Source organism: Conger conger, chromosome 1, assembly GCF_963514075.1.
Source record: "Conger conger chromosome 1, fConCon1.1, whole genome shotgun sequence".
NCBI classification, from domain to species: Eukaryota; Metazoa; Chordata; class Actinopteri; order Anguilliformes; family Congridae; genus Conger; species Conger conger.
Genome location: NC_083760.1, coordinates 58,217,512 through 58,241,758, shown reverse-complemented (window position 1 = coordinate 58,241,758; position 24,247 = coordinate 58,217,512). Strand labels below are relative to the sequence as shown.

The 24,247-nt window shown below is 45.9% G+C and overlaps 1 protein-coding gene across 1 annotated transcript in view; it reads left to right on the top strand.

The window, feature by feature from the left end:
- Positions 1-23,139, top strand: part of znf407 (zinc finger protein 407) — a 211,842-nt gene extending 188,703 nt beyond the window's left edge. The window contains exon 9 of the mRNA XM_061242262.1: positions 22,259-23,139. Coding sequence (XP_061098246.1) covers positions 22,259-23,139 — 881 coding nt within the window. The remainder of the gene's footprint in view (positions 1-22,258) is intronic.
- The last annotated feature ends 1,108 nt before the right edge of the window (positions 23,140-24,247 follow it).

Below are 24,247 nucleotides of genomic sequence, written 5' to 3'. Positions count from 1 at the left end.
CCATTAATCCACCGCTTCCTTCCTAAACGCGCTCCTCACGCGGCGAATGCGAAGCGTTTAGATTGCTGTTCCCCGTCCCGCTGGCCTAAGTGCAACAGAGCGGCAGCCAGCGTGCGTCGTGCTAGATTGAGGTCTCAGCAATGAACCTCGGACACTGTGGACTGTGGTCTATGCAGGGCGTTCTTGTGTCAGTCCCTGTGACTGCATGTGGCTGGATAATGGACAGTTAGGAAATAAAACCATCTTTGACATTATGCCAATTCTTATTCTCCAGCCAACCCCCCCCCCCCCCGTATGAGAGAACGTATGAGAGAATAAATGTGATACTCTCTCGGAAGATAGGATTTCAGAAGGCTCCTCTGTGTCTCCACGTCGGAACCCTATCGAGTTCAGAGGTTCTTTGTCATACAAAATGGTTCAATCTGTGAGCTTTTGCGATTTTCACACCTACCATAGGGGGTTCCACAAACAACCATGGAGACCAGCCAAAGAACCCTTTCTCCTCAGAGTGTACACGTCCTGCTTTGCTGCCGCTCAACCTGTTCAGAACCAGACCCCCGTTCACGGGTGATAGCCGTTGACAAGTTCAAGTTTGCGTTTCTCCTCCTTCGCGACTGTGACCGTGAAGACTCCAGAGACCTTTAAGCGAATCCGGGTCGCACCGTAAAAACCGGACCTTCTGCTTCGCGTTTGCGGCGGCTGGTTATTTAATTTCTCCCACAAAAAGCGCATTCCCCACCGTGACCCTGCGCATCTCTGCCTTCTGTTGTCAAGCCCAACTATTTCAGTCCTGGCGCCTTCCTGCCTCTCCTCGGCCATTGATTTGATATGAAGTTTCATAGCTTTGTCTTTGTTGTGTGACTCGTGCATGGGGGGTTGAGTGTTCGCGTAGACACTGCAGCACCACCGCTGGCATTGAGCTATTTCCCATCAGCACCCTGGGTCAGTTTGGCCCCATTTCTCATGTGCGTCTCCAGAGCTCGGTATTCCTCTTGCAAATTATCAATACCTAATCTCGCCGCTGTCATCCAACACGTAGATCGACTTGCGGCCTGGCGATTTATTTTGTTATCTAGCAAAACAACAAAAGCGGGCGCTCAACCTAAATCCAAATCAAAGTATATGTGAAAGTATATATCCTACTGTATGAAGGAACATTTCAGATATCGTTTGCTACAGGTGACTCCTAAGGTAATGAATAACAGTTATGTTATGTTATTAAGCTGTGTTCTGTGCTCAGCTTCGGCGGTTCATCTGAGCTGTGGGATATATGTACAGAAGCACAGAAGTGTGTGAGACACAGGACAAATATCCCTGCTGACGCGAAACGTTCTCACAATGTTACCGGAATGTTCTGTCAATACAATTGCAGTCTCAACAACATTGTGAGAACATTTTGCGTTAGCTCACAAGTCTTTATGACAATCCAGACAGAAAAAAAAGCTAGATAAAGGTTGCGGCACTGGCCTCCATCTCTCAAAGGAACTTGCCGTTACCCATTATTTTAGAAGAAGGCTGGTGCAAATGTTTCACTTTCTTTTGCTTCTCCTGGTAAACTTTTCTTTTCGGCTTTGAAGGATCAGGTTAAGTATAGTTGCAGGCAATTGCACGTCATTAGAGGGAGTAATATTCCGGCGTCCATTAAAGAAAGATGGACACTCTTCACTTCTGGCTGCCTGGACAGCTCGTTTGTTATCCACCATTGGCGCTGCGGTAATTGGCTCGGTGACCGCGGCGGAATTCATGGGCCCTCAAAGTGAAATTATGCAGTCATCTCGCCGCCTTCGCTGGGTATTTGTTTGCCTGATGACGTTTTGCGTGATGAAGTTTTCATTTGATAGTTTCGCAGCTCGGTCGCGTTGCAATGTTAAAGAGTGAGGAGCTAAAGCTGGTGACGGATGTATGGATGTATGTGTGTGTGTGTGTGTATGTTTGCGTGCTTGTATGCATGTGAGTGTACGTGTGTCTGCTTGTGGGTGTGTGCGTGTTCATTTGTGTGTGTGTTTGTGTGTATGTTCGGATGCTTGTATGCATGTTCGGATGCTTGTATGCATGTTCGGATGCTTGTATGCATGTGCATGTGTGTGTGTACTGTATAAGTGTATGCATACATGCCCATGCATGCATCTGTGTGAGCTTGTGGTTGTGTGTGTGCGTGAATGTGTCTGCATATGTGTGCATGAATGTGTGTCTTCATGTGTGTGCGTGTGTGTGCGTGTCTGCGTGTGTGTGCGTATGCATGTGCATGTGTGCTTGTGTGTGCGTGTGAATGTGTGTCTGCGTGTGTGTGCTTGTGTGTGCTTGTGTGTGAGTGTGCATGTGTGTGTGCTTGTGTGTGAGTGTGCGTGTGTGTGTGCATGTGTGTATGCCTGTGTGTGAGTGTGCGTGTGTGTGTGTGTGTGTGTGCATGTGTGCCTGAGTACAGTTTATTTATATGCGTGTGTGGAGACACAGTTAATTGGGGGTGAAGTAAGCAGGTTTGGAGATGTGAATAGTAAATATTGCTCTCAGTGCAGTACTCACATGTATTCAGTGTTCAGAGCGAGAAGAGAATGCAGAGTGTGACCCAAGCTGAGAGTGTGTCTAAGGGGGGAGAAATGGACAGAAGGGATCTGGGTGATGTGCTACAGAACCACAGAGGAGGAAAGATGGAGAGCCATTGGATAATGCCAGAAGGGGGAAGCTCTCTGTATCCAGTCAATAAAGGCAGTGCAGCAGTCTGCTTGGTTTCTTCGGCCAGACAAATTTATCTCTTACATTTATTGGCCCTTATTAACCAATAATACTGATTTTACATTTGGTTGCCAGTATTAGGCCAAGGGAAACTTTTCTGATTAGATTCTCTAATTTTGCTAATGGGAAGGTTTTTATTGCACTTTTTTCATCCTCTAAGAACACGACGATTCCGCGAAGCGTAATCGCAAAGTACTGCACGAGAGCGTATCTCGTTTCCCAACCAATCTCCGAGGTTCATCCCAAAAGCAGGGAGATACTTAGAGGGAACTCTAAAATGTAAAGTTTGGAGGCTTAATGACAGCTTTATCAAACAAGGTTAGGTGGCAGCTGGCAGCCTAATAAAAAGAAGTCGAGAAATTAATTCATTAACGAGAACACGGACAAGACGAATTATCCTCATTAAAGACTGTGTAAATATCAATGTTTTTCAAATAGAGGAGCGATTAAAGGAAGCTGTAAGTGTTGCTCCGTAAGGCTAGGAAAGGCATTGCAGGAAAAAGTATAAATAATTCAGCGATTTATATTTTGACTGGAATTATAACAAGTGCTGCAGTGCACTGGAAACAATCACATTTGAATGCTAATTGTAATGAAAGATTTTTGGTTGATGAGACGGGGCTAATGCCGTGCACAATTTCAGTAGAATTGCGTTCGAGACATTTTGAGATGCATTATGCCTCTCAAAGTTTAAATCCAATTTCAAAAACAGAGGCAAAAAAGGACAGCTATGTCCCTTTTTCTAAATTAAACTCTGAGATTACATTACGCTAAGTGCACGTTTGAGGGGACAATTACACGATTAATACATCTTTAACTCATATACGTTTTTTGTGGGGTTTTTTGCATCTGTTCTGTTTTTGCTGATTTACCTGCCTTTTCTTGACTTAAATTATTTGACTAAATGAAATACACATTATTTGTCGTATGGTCATTGTACTTTTGTGCTCATTACACTTCAAATGTGTTGCATCAATCGGCTATACCATGTTAATTTTATAAAAAGACAATTATTAGTTTCTGTGAAGCCTTTCATGTGATGGAATTTCTTTTCTAGTATAAATTCTGTGTGACCTTTTGATTTTGGCTTCAAAGAATTACAATATCCCATATGCAACAGCCCAAAGGCACAGATTTAATCAGTTTAACTAGTAGCAGGCCATGTCCTTGATTTGAGATGTAATCCCATAAACATTTTTTACTTCTCTACAATATGAGTTGCTGAATTTTTTCCAAATATCCTAAAGATTAGACCTTGGCCAGAGCGGATCCATGCAGGCATGGTACACTTCAAAACATCGAAGGCGTGTTTTTAGCTCGTGTAACAATGTTAATTGTGTTTTGCTATTCCATTTCAGACCTGTTTTCCCAGACCACTAAAAAACCCACAAACCGTGTCCGTATCAGCGATGGCGCGGTGTAAAGTCTAATCCACGCTCACGCGCCCCTATCTGCCATCTCGCAGCGAACGGTCTAATCCTACGCTCGCGGTCTCTCCGCGTTCGCCCGCCCGATTCACCTGTGGTTCTGTTTGAACGCCCCGCGTCCCCGCCCCGGGCTGAGATTACCCACCGACTCCTTTTATTTATTTATCTATTTATGTCCCCCTCGCCACGTTCACGTGACCGGCCTCGGTCTCGCTGATTATGGAAAATCAGATTATCTCCCGCATCTTGTCGCGGTCTTGACGGAGAAGGGGAACGTGAGAAACGTCAAGCGAGACGGTTTTAAAACGGGCGAAGGGAAAAACACTGAAGAGAAATGGCAGCCTCCTCCCCCCCCCCCCCCCACCTTCACTACCCCTGGAGTCTTGTCTTCTTCCAGGACCGTGGCGCTATCTCGGGGATCAGGCCTGAGGATTTTAGAAAAGTTGCGCTATGCCGTTCGCCTTTGCTGTTTGAATCTGCGTCAGGCTGCCTAGCGAGCCTCCCTGCGTGGGGCAGAGAAAGGCCCGGAACAATGGTGGGGGAGAGGTGGCCTTCGTCTGAATGCGGCGCGGAAGGGTGAGGCGCTTTATAAAGGGCCGGCGAGACGGGGCCCGGACCTGAGCCCGCCACGCCCGCCGGCCCCCCGCGCCCGGTCATGTGACCGCCGGCCACAAAGCACCGCTGCGTGTCCACAGAGCCGGTGACAGCCGTTTAATGCGCTGGACAATGGCGGCAATTTCGGAGGGACTAGAAAAGGGGGTTCCAGTTAGCCCCTCACACACACACACACACACTCACACAGGAGTGAGCTTGCGTAAAAAAACTGGCTCTGAATTAGACAGGAGTGTGGTGTTAGGAAGGGAGAGAGTTGGGGGAAATGGAGGATTTGAGCCGGGCGGGCTGCGTTTTGTTAGCGTGGAGCCTGGGCGAAGGCCTCGCGTAAAGCACTTTGATCGTGAGCGCACACAGCGGTGGCGGATCAGGTGTCTCCGTGTTCCTCCCCAGCAGCTGGCCGTTTGTAAAGGCCTCCTCCCCCCCCCCCCCCCCCCCGTCATCTCCACACCCTGCTGCCACCGGGGCGCTAATGGTCCGAGCTACGCGCCGAATACATCATCCCAGCCCGATGAGCCGTTTTACCCCCCCGTTACCCCCCGCTACCCCCCGCGCCCCACTAACACTGCTCCACCACTGCCACCATCATGAAGGGACTGAAGGAATGTGAGAGAGAGACTGAGAGAGAGAGAGAGAGAGAGAGAGTGTGTGATTGAGTGACAGAGAGAGGCAGAGAGATATAGCAAGAGTAAGAGAATGAGTGAATGAGAGAGTAAAGGAGAGAGAAAGTGAGTGAGTGTGAGTGAGGGAGAGAGAAAGAGTTAGTGAGGGTGTAAGAGATAGTTTGAATTTGATAGTGAGTCAGTGAGTGAAAAAGAGAGACAGAAGGAGAAGTGTTGAGAATGAGTGTGAGTCAGACAGTGAGTGGATGAGAGAGTGAGGGAGAGAGAAAGAGAGTGAGTGAGAGTGAGCGTGATAGAAGGAGAGAGAGAGAGGGAGAGAGTGAGTGAGAAAGACAGAGAGACAGAGAGAGAGGAATGGCTTGTATAACTCACTGGAACATCTTTGGCAGCGTCAGGGGCCAAGGCATCAATCAGTCCATCTGGGCAAAATCACAAGCTGACTCCAATATTGCTAAATATTTATACTGTCAAATACACACAGACGTACAGATGAAAAGAGGCATTCATTAGGAATTCTCCCGCTTGTCAGCTCAAAGATGGAGATTAGAGCGAAACCTCCCACCACGGCAGCGAGACTGCTCTGAAACCGCTATATTTAGCTGTATCCCAGCGATAAATACCGCCGTATTGCCTCGTTTAGGTAAATAGAGAATAAATATTGTCAGGATGATCTGGAGATAATATAAACAGATCTGTGCTGGAGTGTGTGTTAGCAAGGTAAGCTTGAGGACATCTGATGTGCTTGATTAATCTTCCGGTCTTCTCTTTCTCCGCTCTCTCCCATGTCCGGAGTCCACGCCCCGTTCGTTTTTAATCACGCGCTAAAACGCCTGAACGCTTTATTCTGTGGAGACGGCGACCTCTGACGCCTAGCCGAAGCCCTAAACGCCTTTTCTCATTTACTTTTAGTTCGTTCGTTTGTATTATTCTTTCTCCCCGGGTTTAGAGCGGCGTTTAACTGCGGTTTGCGTGGTATTTTTCCTTTTTTCCGTTTTTTACGCGTAAATCCTCAGTCGTCGCTCGAGGGTCGGAGTTCGCTCAAGCTATCCGCATTTGAAGTTAACAATGCGGCGGTGTCATACCGGCTTCAGCGACATGTTTCAATTAAAATGTGTTTACCGCTTTATTTGGAGTCTGTTTATTCAATGTAGCGCTGTGCTTTTTAGACAATAGGGCCTTGGAAGTGAAGCTAGTTGTTAAGTCCCAGCATGCTCCTCCTGGAACACCATATTTTCATCAGAACCACAGAGATAGCGCTGTCTGTCTATCCCCCTTTTAATTCCGGCAAGAAACAGCTCCTACATGACTATAAACACACTGATGGGGAAATTACAACTTTTTTGGTTAATTACACTGGATAATTTCATTTTGATTAATAATTAACATCTCTTTGCCTAACTAAATATCCATAATTAATCAACAAATCAGGAAAAAGAGAGAGAGGGAGAGAGGACTAATTAACTTCAAAACCCAGGCCTGACCAGTTAATCCATATAGCAATCTGACACGGCTAATGACTGAAGTAATCAAAGTTACAGCTCAAGGGATTTGATGGAGGGATTTTTAAATGGGAGGGGGCACTCTGTTCCTGTGCGTCGCACTGACAACTCCATTCATCTCTGAGGACCGCTCCTCTTCGACGGCCCTGGAGGGGGCTCGCTTTTTAAAGGCACAACGTTTCCACAGCCACAACACCGCAACGTCAGAGCCCGTCCGCTTTCTTATACCGATAACACCGCTGTTATCGACTAGGCTATAGGCGGCCCAGTGGCTAAGGTGCTTGGCTGGGACCTGGAAGGTTGGTTGGGCAGACCCCAGTGTGGCCACTATAACATCAGTACAGCTGTTGGGTCCTTGAGTAAGGCCCTTAACCCCACATTGCTCCAGGGGGGATGGTCCCTGCTTAGTCTAATCAACTGTAAGTCGCTTTGGATAAAGGCATCAGCTGAAAATACCCGTGATATAACTGTTGGAAAGTGCGCTTTAAGAGCAGGAAGAATGTGGTAGAATGTGAACTCAAAGTTTTGGGCTCCTCCCCACGACCTTACCCATGTCCGATAGCCCCACATCCTGTCAGCTGGGCGGACATTGGGTGGCAAATTTCACTAAGTAAACCAGCGATAATTTACTGTCTGTAAAATGGCGGCTGAGTTGGAAGACGGCTTTGTTGGTCTGCAGGAGCTCTGTGGGGACGGAGAGGGCCTGTTTAACTTCAGCAACTGAGCACCGTCTGTCCTTCTGCTCTCTGCGATGCCTCATTCTTCAGAGGGAAACAAACCCTCCATTTTGTGCAGGGATGTCTTGACTGAAAATGGGAGAAAAAGTTGTAGCCACTGACAGCTCTTTCCCCTCCCATTAATACTGTAGAACAGTGGTAACCAACCCTGTTCCTGGAGACCTACCATCCTGTAGGTTTTTATTTCAACCCTAATTTGGCATACCCGACTCTACTAATTTGCAGCTGGAAGAGATCTCTAGCTGTTGCGTGAGGTGTGCATAAAGGGAAAAACCCACAGTACGGTAGACCTCCAGGAACCGGTTGGCTGTGGAACATCTCGCAACAGGTTGTGCCGTGAAGCGTCGACCCCAGTGTGATTATTGGAGTTCGGTGCTCTAAGCCCTGACTCCCTTGTGTTTGGACATGTCAGCCAACACGTTGGCTCTTCCCGCGTGCGGTGAAAATGAGAGAGAGCGCACGGCAGCAGCAGCAAAAACATGAGAAACGCAGAAATACTCCCCAGGCTGCGATAGAAGCGGGAACGCTGCGCGACTTTGATCTCCCCCTTCTCTTCCTGTAAATCATCTGTCCTTCCATAGCACGCTGCTACCACGTTCAAAATGGCTTCCAAGCGCAAAAGAGTTTTGCTGAGTTTTGCTTCCCATCGCCGAGGTACGAGTTTCATCCCGATTGCCTGTCACCTCCCTCGTTTTAATTCCGGGAGGGAAAAAATTACGAGCGCTTACCAACGAACGTACGGTTTCCCTTGGTAACAAACTTCAATTTGAAATTTAAGCTGCTTCTTCCTTTGACTTCCTAAACTTAAGAGCTGAACATCAATGCGAGATGCAGGGCCTGAATGTGGGAAACTGTCATCCTCCCACGACACGCATTTAAAGCGCAGGCGAAAAAAACATACAGCACACGCATCCAACCCCTAGTCTATTTATACCGAGCACAACTTTCACAAAATAATCAGCAGCATTCCAAGAAAGCCTTCATGTTATCTCAAAATGCTATTCCTGTTAACACTCTCCAGCCAAACCAATTATTAATAGACCCAATTATTTTGTATTTTATTTTCACCTTTTCTGACAGTGTCTTCTTTCTAAAACATACGGAATAAGTAGCATTTGGAAATGTCCATTCTGATTGTTCACCCAGAGGCATAGATCCTAAATTGAGAATGGTGGTGATCAGTTATGTAGCAGTACTTTATAACAAGAGGAACTCTGTTGGGATGGTGTTTACTGCACACAGCACGTGTCAGCATATCCGTAAATGCTGTTGTACAGACCCTGTCTCTAAGCCTTGCACCGAAATGGCACCACATTGTAATGTGCACTATGTGTCCTCTTTACAAGTTTTCTTTCTAGAAATGAATACCAGACGTAATGAGACCAAGCATTTTTCTGACCGTCTCATTTTGTCATTTCTTTTATTAATGCTTTCAGAGGAAGGCTCGGTGTCCGCGATACAGATCGGAGGATGAAATATTAAAGAGTAAATTAGCAACCGCCTCCCCGTGAACTGTAAAGTGGAAGGGTGCCTGCTCTTCAGTCGCACGTGTTTATAGTTTGCCTTTGAGGGCGAAGCTGCAATTCCACCGCGACTATGGGGGAGGAGGCTATGCGTGGGGTTGGAGTTGTGAAACAGATGAATTTCCGCAACACTTCAGAACATGTTAGGAGCTACATGCCCACCATGGTAAAAAAATAAAACCCAGTGAAGTGAATGTTTGATTTGAGGCTGCTAGCATTTATCAGCCGCCTGCTGACAGATTCTAGATGCTTCCAGGAAAATATTTTTCCAGGCTTTTATTTTGAAATTGTACACCTAGATCTATAAAACATTAGACCATTTTATGCTTTATACTGTATATACAGTTGCCTCCAGAATTGTTGGCATCCTTAATACAAATGAAGAAAAAGGCTGCATATAATAAACAACACAGATAATAATCTAAATCTAAACTGTTATGTTCAAATACAGTGGGTAAATTAAATACTTGTTCTTGTGTTTCAATGTTTTGTATTAAGTCATCTATTTTTTCAGCAAAATTATTTTTCTGCATTATTATAAAAATTCTTGTAAATAAAATCAAACAATGTGACATTGCCAATAACATTTTACATAATTTAGTTAATCTCTATCTAAAGGTTTCAGTAAAGTATAAAAAAGAGGTAACATGGATGCAAAAAAGAACTGTCAATTCAGAAGAGACGGATGGTAATTCACACAAGCCTGGTAATGCAAAATACATGAACTGTTATATACCAGTTGAGGGCAATAATAAATAAACATAAAACATACGGAATAGTTGTAAACTTGCCAGGAAGAGGATGCAAGGGCATGTCGTTCCCACGGACGGTGGTGAGGAAGGCCATAAAGAACCCAAGTGCAGAGATTGGTTGCTTCTTGAGGTCACCAAGTATCAAAATCCATAACATGGCATCACCATACCAACAAACCCTTTTGAAGGGCGGCATGAAGACAGCCCTTACTGAGCATAATAAACAAAACCAAGCATCTTGAGTTCGCCAAACCTCATTGGAATTATGACTGGAAGTGAGTGCTTTGGTCAGATGGGACCAAAATATGATCTAAGTGACTTTGACCGTGGAATGATTATTGATGCCAGACAGGGTGGTTTGAGTATCTCAGAAACTGCTGATCTCCTGGGATTTTCACGCACAACAGACTCTAGAGTTTGCAGAGAATTGTGTGAAAAACAAAAAACATCCAGTGAGCAGCAGTTCTGCAGGCAGAAACACCTTGTTAATGAGAGAGGTCAGAGGAGAAGGGCCAGACTGGTCAAAGCTGACAGGAAGGTGACTAAAGCAAATAGCCACTCATTACAGTGATATGCAGAAGAGCATCTCTGAACACAGTGCATCAAGCCTCTAAGCGGATAGGTTACAGCAGCAGAAGACTTAAGTCTAAAAGATCATTCTAATATATATATATATATACACTCAGTGAGCACTTTATTGGGTATTTATTGGATTTATTTTTTAGACTTCTACTGCTGTGGCCTATCCGCTTAGAGTTATGATCTGTTGTGTCTGCAAACACTTATTATTGTCTGCCGCCAACAAACATTCCATGGTCAAAGTCACTTAGATCACTTTTTTTGAACAATGTGAACATTAAGCTCCTGACCCGTATCTTCATGATTGTATGCATTGCACTGCTGCCACACAATTGGCTGATTAGATAATCGCATTAATAAGTAGGTGTAATAAAGTTAAAATGTTCCTAATAAAGTGCTTGGTGAGTATATATATATATATATATATATATATGCTGCTTGTAATAAAAGCTATTTACAGTATAGTCAGAGAAGAGAAGAAGCGTATTCCTATTCCGGCAGTGTTTGTAGCAGTCGGACAGATCCTATCTCTCCAGATGTCCCGTGTCTGAACAGAGAACACATTCCCAAGCCGTAAAAACACTGGCTCTCAGTCACTACATCACCGCTTTGTGACACTGCTATATACAGCACAGAGCACCGCTACAGTATATCACCCAAGCGCCACCCACAGATGTTCAGAGCGGCCTGCTTTCCCACAATGCAGTGGGCCTGCCCACTCCGTACACCCCCTGCCCTGTGATGCACACTGACCCCTGTCAGCCTGGCTGTAACGTGCTCTGTCCTTAATTTGGCCTGGCTTCAAGTCTGACTCACAATTACATGCAAGGGATGCTGTTCAGTCTCGCCACAATGTTATTGTCTCTTCTTTAACGTATCTGGAAAAATGTCTGCAGTGTGTGAAATTAATATAGAAGTGCTAATTGAAAGACATACACTCTTAAAGTTGGCACTCAAAAGACCCAAATCTGTCAGCATTTGTCCCTACTGTAACTGAAAGGAACTGTGAATTTAGTGACGACAAAACTGGGCAAACTTGCGAAGAAAACGATTTACACTCGCAGTATTTTATAATATAATTACCGAACGGATTTTAGGGTAAGGACAAATATTGTTTGATTTACCCGACGTCAAACTTAACGATTTAAAATACGAAGAGCCCATCAATTGGATTGTGGTTAGATTAAATTGGAAGCACTGCCTCAGTTTTAAATGCCATGTGCAGCAGTCTTTCCTCCTCTGGAGTTGTGGACAGGTGTACCTCTCTTTGATAAGACATCCTACGGAGGCTGAGAAGACGTACCTGCTTTAGTCTCCCCTCTCCGCTACATCCGTGTCTCATGAAATATTCATCGTGCCGAGAAGCGCAGTTAAGGTGCTTTAACACCGGAGGTTAAAGATCTTAGCGACCATTCACCCGCGAGATACACCTGTTAAAATATGCTAGTGTATTCACTGCAGGCTCCAAACTGACTGGGTTAATCACATGCCGTATGTAGCCTAGCGTAGTGTAGCGTTGCGTAGCATATCTCCCTCTCCCCGTCATGTCTCACGTCCTGGCCCTGCGAGACGTCCGTATTAGAAGCCCAGACGTGCTCGGACATCGCTGGTCAATAGTAATATTGCTTCTTATCAGCGTGTGTGTGTGTACGCGCACGCGCGCGTGTGTGTGTTTTGCGTGTGACTGGCAGCCTCGGTGGTAGTTTTACTGTGGATTCACACAGTGTAGCGGCCCTTTGTACTGATAAGCAGTCCTTTCTCACAGGGTACTGTATATTCTCTCTGAGGCTTTTATGTGCTGAACTCCCTAAGGGGGAGAGCTCAGCTGAGTTTGTTCTGGTCCAGTAATTGGTTCAGCGGGTGCCCTGTGGCAGTCGTGGGGAACACGAGGAAAGGCTGGGGGGTGCCTTTCATCGGAGGGGTGTTTGTGCTCCGCAGAGGCTGAAGGCGTATTTGAAGGTGTTCAGTGTCGTCCAGCGAGGGATTCTGATGCGTGTGTGACTGCGTGTGTGTGTGTGTATGTGTGCTCGTGCTTGCACACACATGTTTTTGTTTGTCTGTTGTGTGTGTATGTGTGCGTGTGCGCATGTTCACACGTTTTCGTAAGTTAATTTGGCCGTTATCCAAACTTTGAACACAAACACAAACTGCATTTTTGAAAATAAACGTATATTGGAGAACGAGTCGTCAATCAGTCAGTCGATTGAATCCAGCCTTTACTTCTCTGACTACATTTGCCCAGGGAGAAAACATCAGCTTGCGTGTCACTTTCAGTGTCAATGTCACGTCTCGCAGCGCAGGCACCATTACCCGCTCGGCCCGTTCGCAGCGCTGCTTTGGTGTGTGCGCCGTCGCCCCTCCGGAACACAGCGGCGGAGCTCAGACTCCAAGCGCTCGGCCGCCCGAGCCAGGGAAGGGTTCAAAGCCGTCGACAACTCCTCAGCCCTCCGAGCGGCCCTGATTTAGAGCGCACATTCGCTCGCAGTAATAACAATAATCAATATTTAATGTGCAGAAATATTACATCAGATAGCCCATCGCTAAGCGCGCGACGGTTATTTCCCTGAGTGGAGAGGGCCGAGACTCGGAGCCCGAGTCACGGAGGGCAGCGGGGAGACCGCCGCGGACCTGTTGTGCGCAGAGACGCGCAATAAAAGTCTCACTTCTCCGGGAATTATGGTCCCGCATTCGCCACGTGTTTTTTTCCCCCTCCTCTTCTTTCTTTTAAATAAAACATTAAAAGCATCATTTTGTGTTGAAGTGCTCTAATGAAAAAAAAAAAAAAAAACTAAGCGCGCGAGGTCAGTTTTCCCTCTCATATCGTGTCTTGCAAAGTTATTTATGTATTTCATTTGTTTTAGCGTCGCGGGGTGTTTTTTCTTCTTTCTTCCCCCCACACTTTGTTCTTTTCTTCTGTTTCTCTCTCTCTCTCGGTAAGTGGGGCGGGGAGGGGGGGGGGGGGGTGCGGTTGCCATGCGCTGGCAGGTGCCATTCCAGATGTTGTCATGCGGAGCCGGCGACGCTTCTGTCCGGACGGAGACAGCTGTTTGAGTGACACCATCGCACCCCCCTCCCCTCCCCTCCCCACACACCCCACACACCCCACCCCCCCTCATCAGCGCCCTGCGGCCCTGCGCGCTCTGGCCGCGTCAGGGTTAAGGGGCTAATTTTCCCTAATTGATTGTAAGCCCCGCGTGACGGCTCTCCTGATGCTGCATTACACGCGTGATGCCGGCACTTAAAAGATATTCACCGGGGAGGCCATCGACCCGTCTGATCAATACCCGTGTCCTCACTTTGAGGTCTCTCTCTTTGGCAGGGTTTGCGCCAGGCCCTAATGAAAAGGGACACAGTACGCTTGTTTCTACTCTAAATGTTTATTTCATTCTTTTTTCTTTTTTTTTTTACTCGACGGCCTTGCGCTCGTTCATTACGGCCTGCGTAGCTCCTTCTCTTCTGTGTTTTCTTATCAGTGTAAAAGTTTGAAGATACGACAATTGGGAACAGCAACAACAACAATAGTAATTAATAAAATAAATAAATAATAATAGTAGTAATAAGTCATAATAAAACTAGATCATAGTTATATAGCCGATTTAATTTTACGAAGTGTTTCGAAGTGAATGAGAAAACTAATGTCAACCACCGCCAATGTGCAGTATCCACCGCGTATGTAGCAGTCATAAGGTACAATATATAGAATTATGTATGTTAATTGTAACCGTGGTGTCAATGATTTCCCACACCCATGGAAAGAGATATGACAGGCCCACAATTTTCACCTATCTGACCCCTCCCCCAACACACACACACATACACACACACCTGTCTCTCTCCATACTTACTTCACAGGTGCTACATTTTAATGAAAGATAAATGTTTGAAAAGAAACAAAAATATGTTTGTCTCTTTAAGCCCTAATGGAAAATCCTCTTATGATAGGCTTGAGACTGCGTGTCTGTGAAGCTTTTTATGTGTCATTTCTCTTTTTTTGTTTAAATCTTGGCCAAATTTGCATTAAAATAAACAATAAGAAATGCGATTTGAATTCACACCGGGATGGAACAAAGCAAGTAAACCTACTTGAGTTGAAATGTCACCGTTTGTTGAACCTGTGTGTGATTTAAAGGGAGTAATCAATAAACTGGCATAAATGTATGCCTGTCATAAATTGGTGAGAGTAATCTGGGGCTTGTCTTAACATTGTGAGGAGCACATTTTAACACCACGGTTACACCTGTGATAAAACGCAAAGGGCTTATTTTAGCTTTAGCGCTGCTGAAACCACTTCTGTTCTCTCGCAGAAAAGAGCCGATACTTTTGAGGGAAAATCTCTGGAAAGGCACCACTCCTAGCGTGTAGAACGAGTTCGATACAAAAGGCAGATAAGCGCGAAAAATCCTTTGATGTGGCGGAGGTTTTTACGGAGAAGATTCAGCTGTTGTCTGATCTTCAAACAAACAGCACGGCGTTTTTTTCTTCACAAACGCAAAATAGCGTACACAAATCGTTTCTCTTGAAGCGCTCCCGCTCGCCGTTACTTCCTGATTTCCACTACAACCCCGCTTGCGCTTTGCCAGTGACTGAAATTATGGAACATCCGTAGGATTCATTCGCGTCCTGCATGTCTCCTGCTGTTGTAAAGTAACGCGCACTGCAGCACTTAAAAGCAAGGCTGCTTAAATAATCCTTACGACAACCAACAGGCCTTCCTATAAAAGGACACGTCGTTGGAAATCTCGGCAAATGCTTCACTTGCAAGAAAGTATGAGGACCAGATTTCTGGACGGTTGGTATCATTGCGCGGTATTGGAGGAAAACAACACAAGTAAATAAATGAGATATGCTACATTAACCGGAAGCGCGGTAATTGCTACTGAGCGGTACCCCGTAAAGCAGAGGCTGTTTCCCCCAGTCTGCTCAGAGCTGGGGTGTGTACGCCCCGGGCATAGAGAACTGCCAGAGACACACTCCATTTGAGGAGAGTTCTTTCCCTTACAGCGGCACTGCTGCAGTCAGAGCGCATCAAAGGCGGGAAAACGTGATGTCACAATTTCACGGGGATGTGTTAATCGCTAAACGAGCTGGTCTGCTGTTCATTTGGGAAAATAGCCATGTTACATGTGAGCATGTTCAATCCAGAAATGTGGAGCAGGGGAATGTATGTTTCTCTACCTCTTAAGTTTGTGGGACTGAAGAGTACATGCGTGTATACATACTGGGTTAATGGGCAGGGTGCTTGTCTCCCAGAGTCATGGGGTGGGTTACACAGTGTGTGTGTGTGTGTGTGTGTGTGTGTGTTGTGTGAGTGTGAGGGAGAGAGATTACACACATGTAAGTGTGCTCCAGACCCCTCCTGACCTGTAGGGGGAGCCCTTTAAGGCACTTTTAATCTAGAGCAGTGGTATCAAACTCAAATCCTGGAGGGCTGAAAAGTCTGCAGGTTTTTGTGGTTTCCTTTCAATCAGCAGTCACATACCACAAGGCCTCGAGAACAAGTGGATTCCTTAACCGATCAAAGACTGGAAATGATTCAGTTGTGCTGAAACACACCAAAACTCTGCAGACACTGCGGCCCTCCAGGACTGGCTTCTGACACCTGTGATCCAACTGCCACTTCAGTGAGCACAAACACAACATTACCAGCTATGCTACCTACAGTACAGCGTTCAGGTTACTGGGCCTCTCAGTGTAGACTGTGATAGACGTAGGGGGGATTTTTTTACCACCCTAAAATCAATTAGTCTGGATCCTAGAATCCAGGTGAGGAAACTGGTTTTTGTAATAAACCAATTTTAATCATCCATTAAATGCTAACTGAAAACTGACACACACTGCAGCTCTCAAAGACCAGGCTTGACCACACCTGCTTTATAGAAAATGTATTTTTAAATGTGAGCATTAATTATCACATCGTCTTATATCATTTGGATTTCCAACTTCTTAGTACACTGAATACAGTAACGGATATATTTGATTTGTCCATCTACCCTCCAATTCATTTATCCTTCACAGTCAGAATAGTAAATGAAAATATATTTGCGCGATTTAGATTTTTCTTCTTCTTAAGACATATATTGTTCCTTTTGAAAACCTTGTGTAACGTGCGTTCGGCTCCTTTTTTCCGTAGTCCGGGTGGGACAACGCGGGACAGGGTTAAGATTAACCTGGAAGCCCAACAGAGATGTGTATTACTAACCTTGCTGTGAGAGAGATTCGCTGTTTTTTAATGAAAACGTCCCCGGCTCCCGATAATCAGCGTGACACATCTCGGCTCATATTTCACTCTGGCGCATTATTTCATCACCGGGAAAACATACAACATTATTTTTTTTTTTCCCCCACATGACAAATAATCGCTGGGAGCCGTGCATCTTAAGAACGCTTTGGCTGCTGTCTGAGGTATGAGCTCCTTTGTGAAAGACTAAGACTAATCTCATTAGGCTCAATAAGGACTCGAAGAATGAAAAGAGAAAACAATCCCCGCATTCATATCTACACCTTGTCCCCTGGAGAATTTTAGACAGGAGAGCTAAAAAGGAGAGGGTTCTGCTTCTGCAACCAGGAGAAGGAGAGAGTCTATCTGGCCAGGCCGGTGACAAGTACAGGGGGGGGGGGAGAGTGATGACCCCCAGAGAGAGATGACACGGAAGGACGGGGCCCAAATGTGTCCCCCCTTACACCCACACACACACACACACACACACACACACACAAAATGAGCCCGCTCCCCTCCAAAATAAACCTTTATCCGCTACGTGATGCATGAAAATGTACCGTCTCGTCTCAGAACCGTGCGCGACCTCCGACCCCCGACCCCGGCGGCGTAGGCGCGGTGTGACCTTCCCAGAGCCATCCCTTCTTGCTCTCCGGAAGATTCCATGAATTTTTATTACGCTTTCTTTTGCTTCTTTGTCGTCTGATGTGTGGCTTGTGCCTTTAAACAAATTGCTTGACACCTAAGAGATGAAGTTGTTGATGTATCCCAAGATTCATGTTGTACACATACATGCGCCTGCACACGCGTGCACACATGTACAGACACACACAAGCAGGCACGTACACACACACACACACACACACACACACACACACAGTCTAGCCTCCAGCAGCGGGAGACCGGTGTGGCAGAGAAAGCCGTATTACTGGATAAATACACTATTTTCTGGAACATTGATTGTTCTACAAACCTGCTGCAGTGCGCTCCGTAACCAAATGGCTTCAGCTCCGGAATGTGAAAAGTCAGCAAAAAATAAATGAATAATAATAAACTATATAATCCAGGAGTGGACAGGACCGTCTGCCCATTCGTAGCACCCTTTAAAGCCACTTCCTCCTACTGTAGACGGCATGGAACCGAACGGGAGGGCCTTCCGTTACAGCTGAGAGGATCGAACCAAAAGGGATCGTACTGGAAAATATATTATTAATAACTTTGATTCACAAACGTTTGCCTGAGAGTGTGGAAGTGTTGCTCTCTGGGTGCAGAGTGTGTTCGCTGTACGTAAAGGAGAGAGTATTTTGTGCCACTGTTGCCTCAGACCCCATGCATGCACTAGTGTTTATTAGCATAAATTTCTTACATGAAACCCACAGTGAAAAAACATACACCCAGTGAGCACTTTATTAGGTATTTATTAGACCTTTTTTAAATTTATTAGGTCTTTTGCTGCTGTAGCCTATCCACTTAGAGGTTTGATGTGTTGTGTGCTCAGAGATGCTCTTCTGCATACCGCTGTTGTAATGTGTGATTATTTGCGTTACTGTTACCTTCCTGTCAGCTTTGACCAGTCTGGCACTTCTCCTGACCTCTCTCATTAACAATGTGATTCTGCCCACAGAACTGCTGCTCACTGGATGTTTTTTGTTTTTAGCACCATTCTCTGCTAACTCCAGAGACTGTTGTGTGTATAAATCCCAAGAGATCTTCAGTTTCTGAGATATTCAAACCACCCTGTCTGGCACCAACAATCAGTCCATGGTCAGAGTCACTTAGATCACATTTCTTCCTCATTCTGACATTTGATCTGACATTTGAACAGTTGAAGCTCTTGACCACGTCTGCATGCTTTTATGCATTTAGTTGCCGCCACATGATTGGCTGATTAAATATTTGCATTAATAAGATGGTGTGCAGGTCTACCTAACAAAGTGATCACTGAGTGTATATGTAAAATATATTTTGGAATATATGCAAAATATGAAATAGTGGCACTAAAATATTAGAAATATATTTCAGGAAGGATCAACATATGCTGCCATTTAGTTATTTTTATATATTTGAAGTATATGGCATTATATATGTAATATATGGCAACATATCGATACTTTTCCATGTGGGCAACCCCTTACTTTACAATACCATTGGGGCATGATTCCCGTGACCGTTACCGGACCGGCCCGTGTTCACACAGTGGCTAAACGGGTCGAGCCCAGCTGCCTAAGTGAACCCCACCCCACCCAACCCCCCTCGCCCCCTGTAACCAGATGTGCGCGAGTTTCAGCCCACGAGCCTGAGGTGATCTGACGATCACAATACCCCCAGGCTTCAATTACAGCCACTTTCCTCCCTCTCCCTCTCTGCAGAGTTTAAATAAGGATCTGCACCTGGGATAAGCGCGATCAGTCTTTCACCGTGTCATTTCTGGCACCATTTAAACCAGCCCCCGACACCTCACCAGTCACATGGGCTCAGAAGAGAGACACTGGAGGCATCAATTAGCAATATCATAGGTCTGTTTGTTCCTCCGCTACAATACCCTTGCCCTTCATTCCGGAAACCACAAGCAGAAATAATTGCTTTTTGGCACGGAAAACCGAAGTGTTAAATTACCTCGATAATTTGTTCTCTCCTTACATTCATTTTGTTGATATTAGTTCATTTTGTTTGTTTGTTTTGTGTCTCCTTAGTTGTCTGGCTAGGTTCTCTTAATTTATTTAACATTTTAATCAGCGCAGTCTTAAGCCCGCATTGTGGGACGCACGTGCTGTACAATGACAGATTGTGAAACCTGTTCTAAAATACAGTACATACTTGTTTTCTCATTTATGGAAATGGGAGTGAGAAATATCTGCCATATATTGTGACGCGTGCCATATATAGTCATACATATGCCTTTTTTTTTTTTTAAAAGGGCCAAGTTGTAATTTGCATGAGAAGGAACTTATACACAGCTGGAAAAGCTTTCTTCTCTGTTTTTATTTTGATTCGGGAATTATGTTGCCGCTATTGTTGCCTTTCAGAAAGGAGAAAAAAACAATATCACGTTGAGTTATCGTCACTGTTCCCCGCTCACTTCATAGAGTGCCAGCCTAACCTTTGGGTAAAAACAAAGAAGGGGGGGGTGGATGAGAGGCTTGTAGTGTCTGCCTGGAAAATAGGCCACGTTTTCGCGTGCCGTTACGAACGTCTGCGGGAAGATTAAACGCGCCGGCACGTTGGTACGGAGCCGTCGCGCTGGGCGGCGCGTTATCGAACGGAGCGTCTCCAGGCCCGCTCCGTCCGCTCCTGTCTCTCAGTTATGCTTTTTTTTGACTGCTTTTGATCCGTTCGTTAATCATTTTTCGAAAATGTCAGTGGTCAATCCCCGGCAGGGAGAAAAAAAGACCATAAAGGGCCTGTATGGTGGCAGAGATTGAGATGTATTGTCAGTATTATATGTGTTATAGAGCCTATAAATCTGCGTGGTTGCCTACACAATAAAATGTAAATGGCATTTAAATCTCGTAGGATTTATGGGCGGTTCGCATGGGTGCGACGGGGCCACCATGTCCCCTCTCCTAATAGGGTTAAAATATTTTAATATGTCACTCAGCCTTGGCCATCTCCATGGCAAACATTAAAAAAAATGTATTAAATCACCGATTCACCGTACTTCTAATGGCTCCTGAATTCCTGCATATTTCACGGTGAATTCATTAAGGCGGGAATGGCGGGCGAATGTGATTGAAGCCGTTACGTTTTATGGGGGCTATTTTTCAAAGCCGCCCCTGACAGCACTTGAAGTTATTAAATTGCTGAATAATAAAAAAAGAGAGATAGAGAGAAAGGAGATGATAAGTGCCTGCACCTGAAATCATCCCCCTGTCTAGATTGGTCCTTAATTTGGGTGGGGGGTGGGAGAAGGGTGGGGGGCATTAGGTTTTAGTGTAACTGACCATCATCAGGAAGCCTATTACACACACACACTAGGCCTAAGAGATGGACATTCGAGGAATATCAGAGTTGTTGACGATCGGACAGACAATTTGCAAGTCCTAAGAGCTGTGTGTGGATGGGATGCCATTTTATATTCACAATTAGAGTTGCATGTACGTTAGCGCACAGGAAACGTTGCTGGTGTGTACTTCCCTACTCTACCTCTTGACCAGGGAAGAGTGTGTCTGGATTCACACAGTAACTGTCATTTATAAGGAGGTATGAGCCATGAGAACAGCTCATTCTAGGATTGCCATTTACCTGAAAACCAGAATTTTCAGCACTGTGTCAGGCCTGGACACAGTACCCCAGGGGTCTCTGTGTCCTTCGCATGGGCTTCACCAGGTGCCTGACACGTTGACAAGGCTCTCTGAAAAAGTACTTCTTAATATTATGTGTGAGGAATTTTCTTTTAGCTTGTTTCCATCCCTGTCCCCTTCTTCTACAGAGATGACTCAACCAAAAAAATCTCTTCATCTCTTTGCGCTACCTAAGTTACTTTACCGTGGTTAAGTTTGTTAGTATTTTACTAAGCATACATGTATGGTGTCAAACACTGGACACGTGTTGCTCCTTGAAATTTCTGCCTCCTTTTTTTCTTTGCAACAGAGGTGGACTTGTCTGTTGTGGCAGAGTGGCTTGGTATTGGAATATGAAAAAAAAAAAAAAAACACATAAATTAAGTTGCATTGTTTTCATATTTTGGGGGGAGTGCATGTGAACGCTGAGGAAGGCTTTCTCTGTCCAGTCGTGTGAATCCGTGCTTGTGAGTCTTGTCGTTCCTGGAGGTTCTTCAGACAGACGTTCATACACCGGCGCCCCATAAACTATTCACAGCATTCCTGCCTCAGCGCGCTACCAAAACAGCTGCTCCAAAACAAACAGGTGTATGAGCTCTGCTGTCCCGATTCTGCTTACTTATGACTTCCTTTGTACGTTTTAGTTCACCTGCCTTGTTCTCTCTCTCTCTCGCTCTCTCTCTCTCTCTCTTTTTAGGGTCATGGTTTTAGAACGGCTTCGTATAGAATGTGTGTATTTTCATTTGCTTGACAATAGGGATACGTTTAGGAAAATCTGGTGTGTTAGCCAGGCTATCTGTGTGGTTGAGGGTGATGGGGGCTACAAGCTGTGTGTTTATTAAAAATAGTAATAATTATGAATGACATGGGTGGAATTGGAAGGAGTTTCGGTGATGTGAATGTTTTTATCCTTTACTCTGGTTGGTTTTATTGTTTTTGTTTTTTTTACTTATTTATTGTATTATTGGATTCATTGATGTCTTACTGGAGGTCTGTTTTTGAGTGTTTTATAGTGATACATTGGCTTTATTGTGGTTTTTTGTGTTTTGTCCCTTTAATCTATTTTAGGAACATTGGAATGCTTTAAAGGACATAGGGTATTTGCAATACCTAATGTTCAAATAAAGGGGACATAAATATATAAAAATAAAACATCTCTCTCTCTCTCTCTCTCTCTCTCTGTTTCTCTCTGTGTGTGCGTGCGTGTGTGTGTGCGTGTGTGTGTGTGTCTGTGCGTGTGCGTGTGTGTGTGTGTGTGGGCGTGCGTGTCCTTTAGGAATCGTGGCCAAGTCGTTCGAGTGCCGGCTGAAGGGCCAGGGCGCGGCCTTCGTGAAGTCCGACTCCACCTTCTCGGCCGAGGAGGGCTCCCCGGCGCAGGCCCCCCAGGACCGGCCGGAGGAGCCGGCGGTGCAGCAGTTCATCATCATCCAGGGCTACGGCGACGAGTACACGGTGGACAGCGCCCTGGAGGAGTCAGCCGCCGCCACGCTGCAGACCCTGGCCATGGGCGGCCAGGTGGCCGAGGTCCTGCACATCACCGAGGACGGCCAGGTCATCGGCAGCGGCACCGCGGACGCCCACGCGCTGGCCGGCGGGGCCCAGTTCGTCCTGGTGGAGTCCGAGGAGGTGGGCCCCGTCCTGGGCCGGCCGGAGGGGACGGCGGCCTCCGGGGGCCACGTCTCGGAGTCCTCCAGCGCCCTGGACGCGCTGCTCTCCGCCGTCTCCGAGCTGGGCGGGGAGCAGGGGAGGAGCGGGGAGGAGGTGCTCGCCACCAAGATTGAGGTGGAGGAGGAGGTAGCCGAGGGGACTTACGTGCAGGTGGTGCGGGAAGGGGAGGTGTCCATGGAGGAGGAGCAGGGGAAGGAGGCGGGGAAGGAGGGCGGGCAGGTGGTGGACGGGGTGGTGCAGGAGGTGCTGCAGTTCGCCGCCAGCCAGCTGATGATGAAGGAGGGGCTGACGCAGGTGATCGTCAACGACGAGGGCACGCACTACATCGTGACCGAGCTGGACGGGTCCACCCTGCAGGTAGAGGGCACTGTGTACACCCAGGGGGAGGGCAGCGGGGGGCAGGAGGGCGAGGAGGGGGCGGAGCAGACTCTGGGAGGGCTGGTGGTGTATTCAGAGTCCGCCGTGCAGGACTCTGTGATGGAGGAGTAAGGGTTTGACCACAGTGTTGGGAGCTGGAGGTGTGAAACACCGCAAGGCCAACCCCGACGTCCGCTTTTAGGCAGACAGCGGTCTACGAGACGACCCATTCTAGGGTCAGCACATGCTGGTCGCAAATGAAACCACTCCCAGAGTTATTCGTTTTCTAATAATCCTCAACTATTTTTTCCCCTCCAAAACAACTAATGAATTTAAAGCTCCGTCTGTATGTACGTGTTAAATGATAATTGTACGGTGAAGCGTTCGTGGTTTCTCAGCCCACGGCCCCAGGTGTCCGTTAGCACGAGGGATTTTCGCCATGGTCTTTATTCACCTTCAGCCTGTTATGCAATCATGCTGGATTGTACTTTTGATGGTATCTCCCGGCTATTTTTTCCCTCCCAATATTTAATTGCTTCTTTGATGAATAACTCAGGCTAACTTTAATTTCTGTGGTATGGCACAACTTGAAAAAATTAGGCAATTACACAGGGAAATGACCATATTCACAAGAGGAGCGATTAGGAATTAGCCGATAATTTGGTTTACAAGCATTTCAGGGTGCTTCCAACGCAAGAATAATCGGCCGGATATCTTCAGTACATGTAGAGAGTTGTGCTTTTACCATTAACTGTAGAAATACAGGTTTTCCTAAGATGTGTTTTTTAGCAAATGGAAGAAGTACATTTGTAATATGTAATATGGCAGGAAATTGGTTTGTTTTTGTTATAGTCATTATCTACAGAGTGTTCTGTGTGTTCTAAAGTGGTTAGCACATATGCATAGATCATTTTCTTCTTAAAAGCCAACAGAATCTTTTTTTAACCGAAACCATTTTCATCTATGTTGCAAATGGCAGTTTTTTTTCCTCTCTCTTTTTGGTTGCCGGTTTTCTGTTTGCCATTTCAATAGTGTGTTATTATTGTATGTTTTTTTTTGGCTCTGGGACTGAGCGAAAGTGGCAGCTAACAGCTAACTTTATCTATAAGCACCCAAACAGCGCGCTGAACTCAGGGAAGCAAGCTCTGAATTTTTCCCAAATCAAAGAGGCGTGTTTCAAAGCACCTTGTTCACACAGGTTGTGGAGGACGGGGCAGAAACGATAAGGAAATCTCACCCA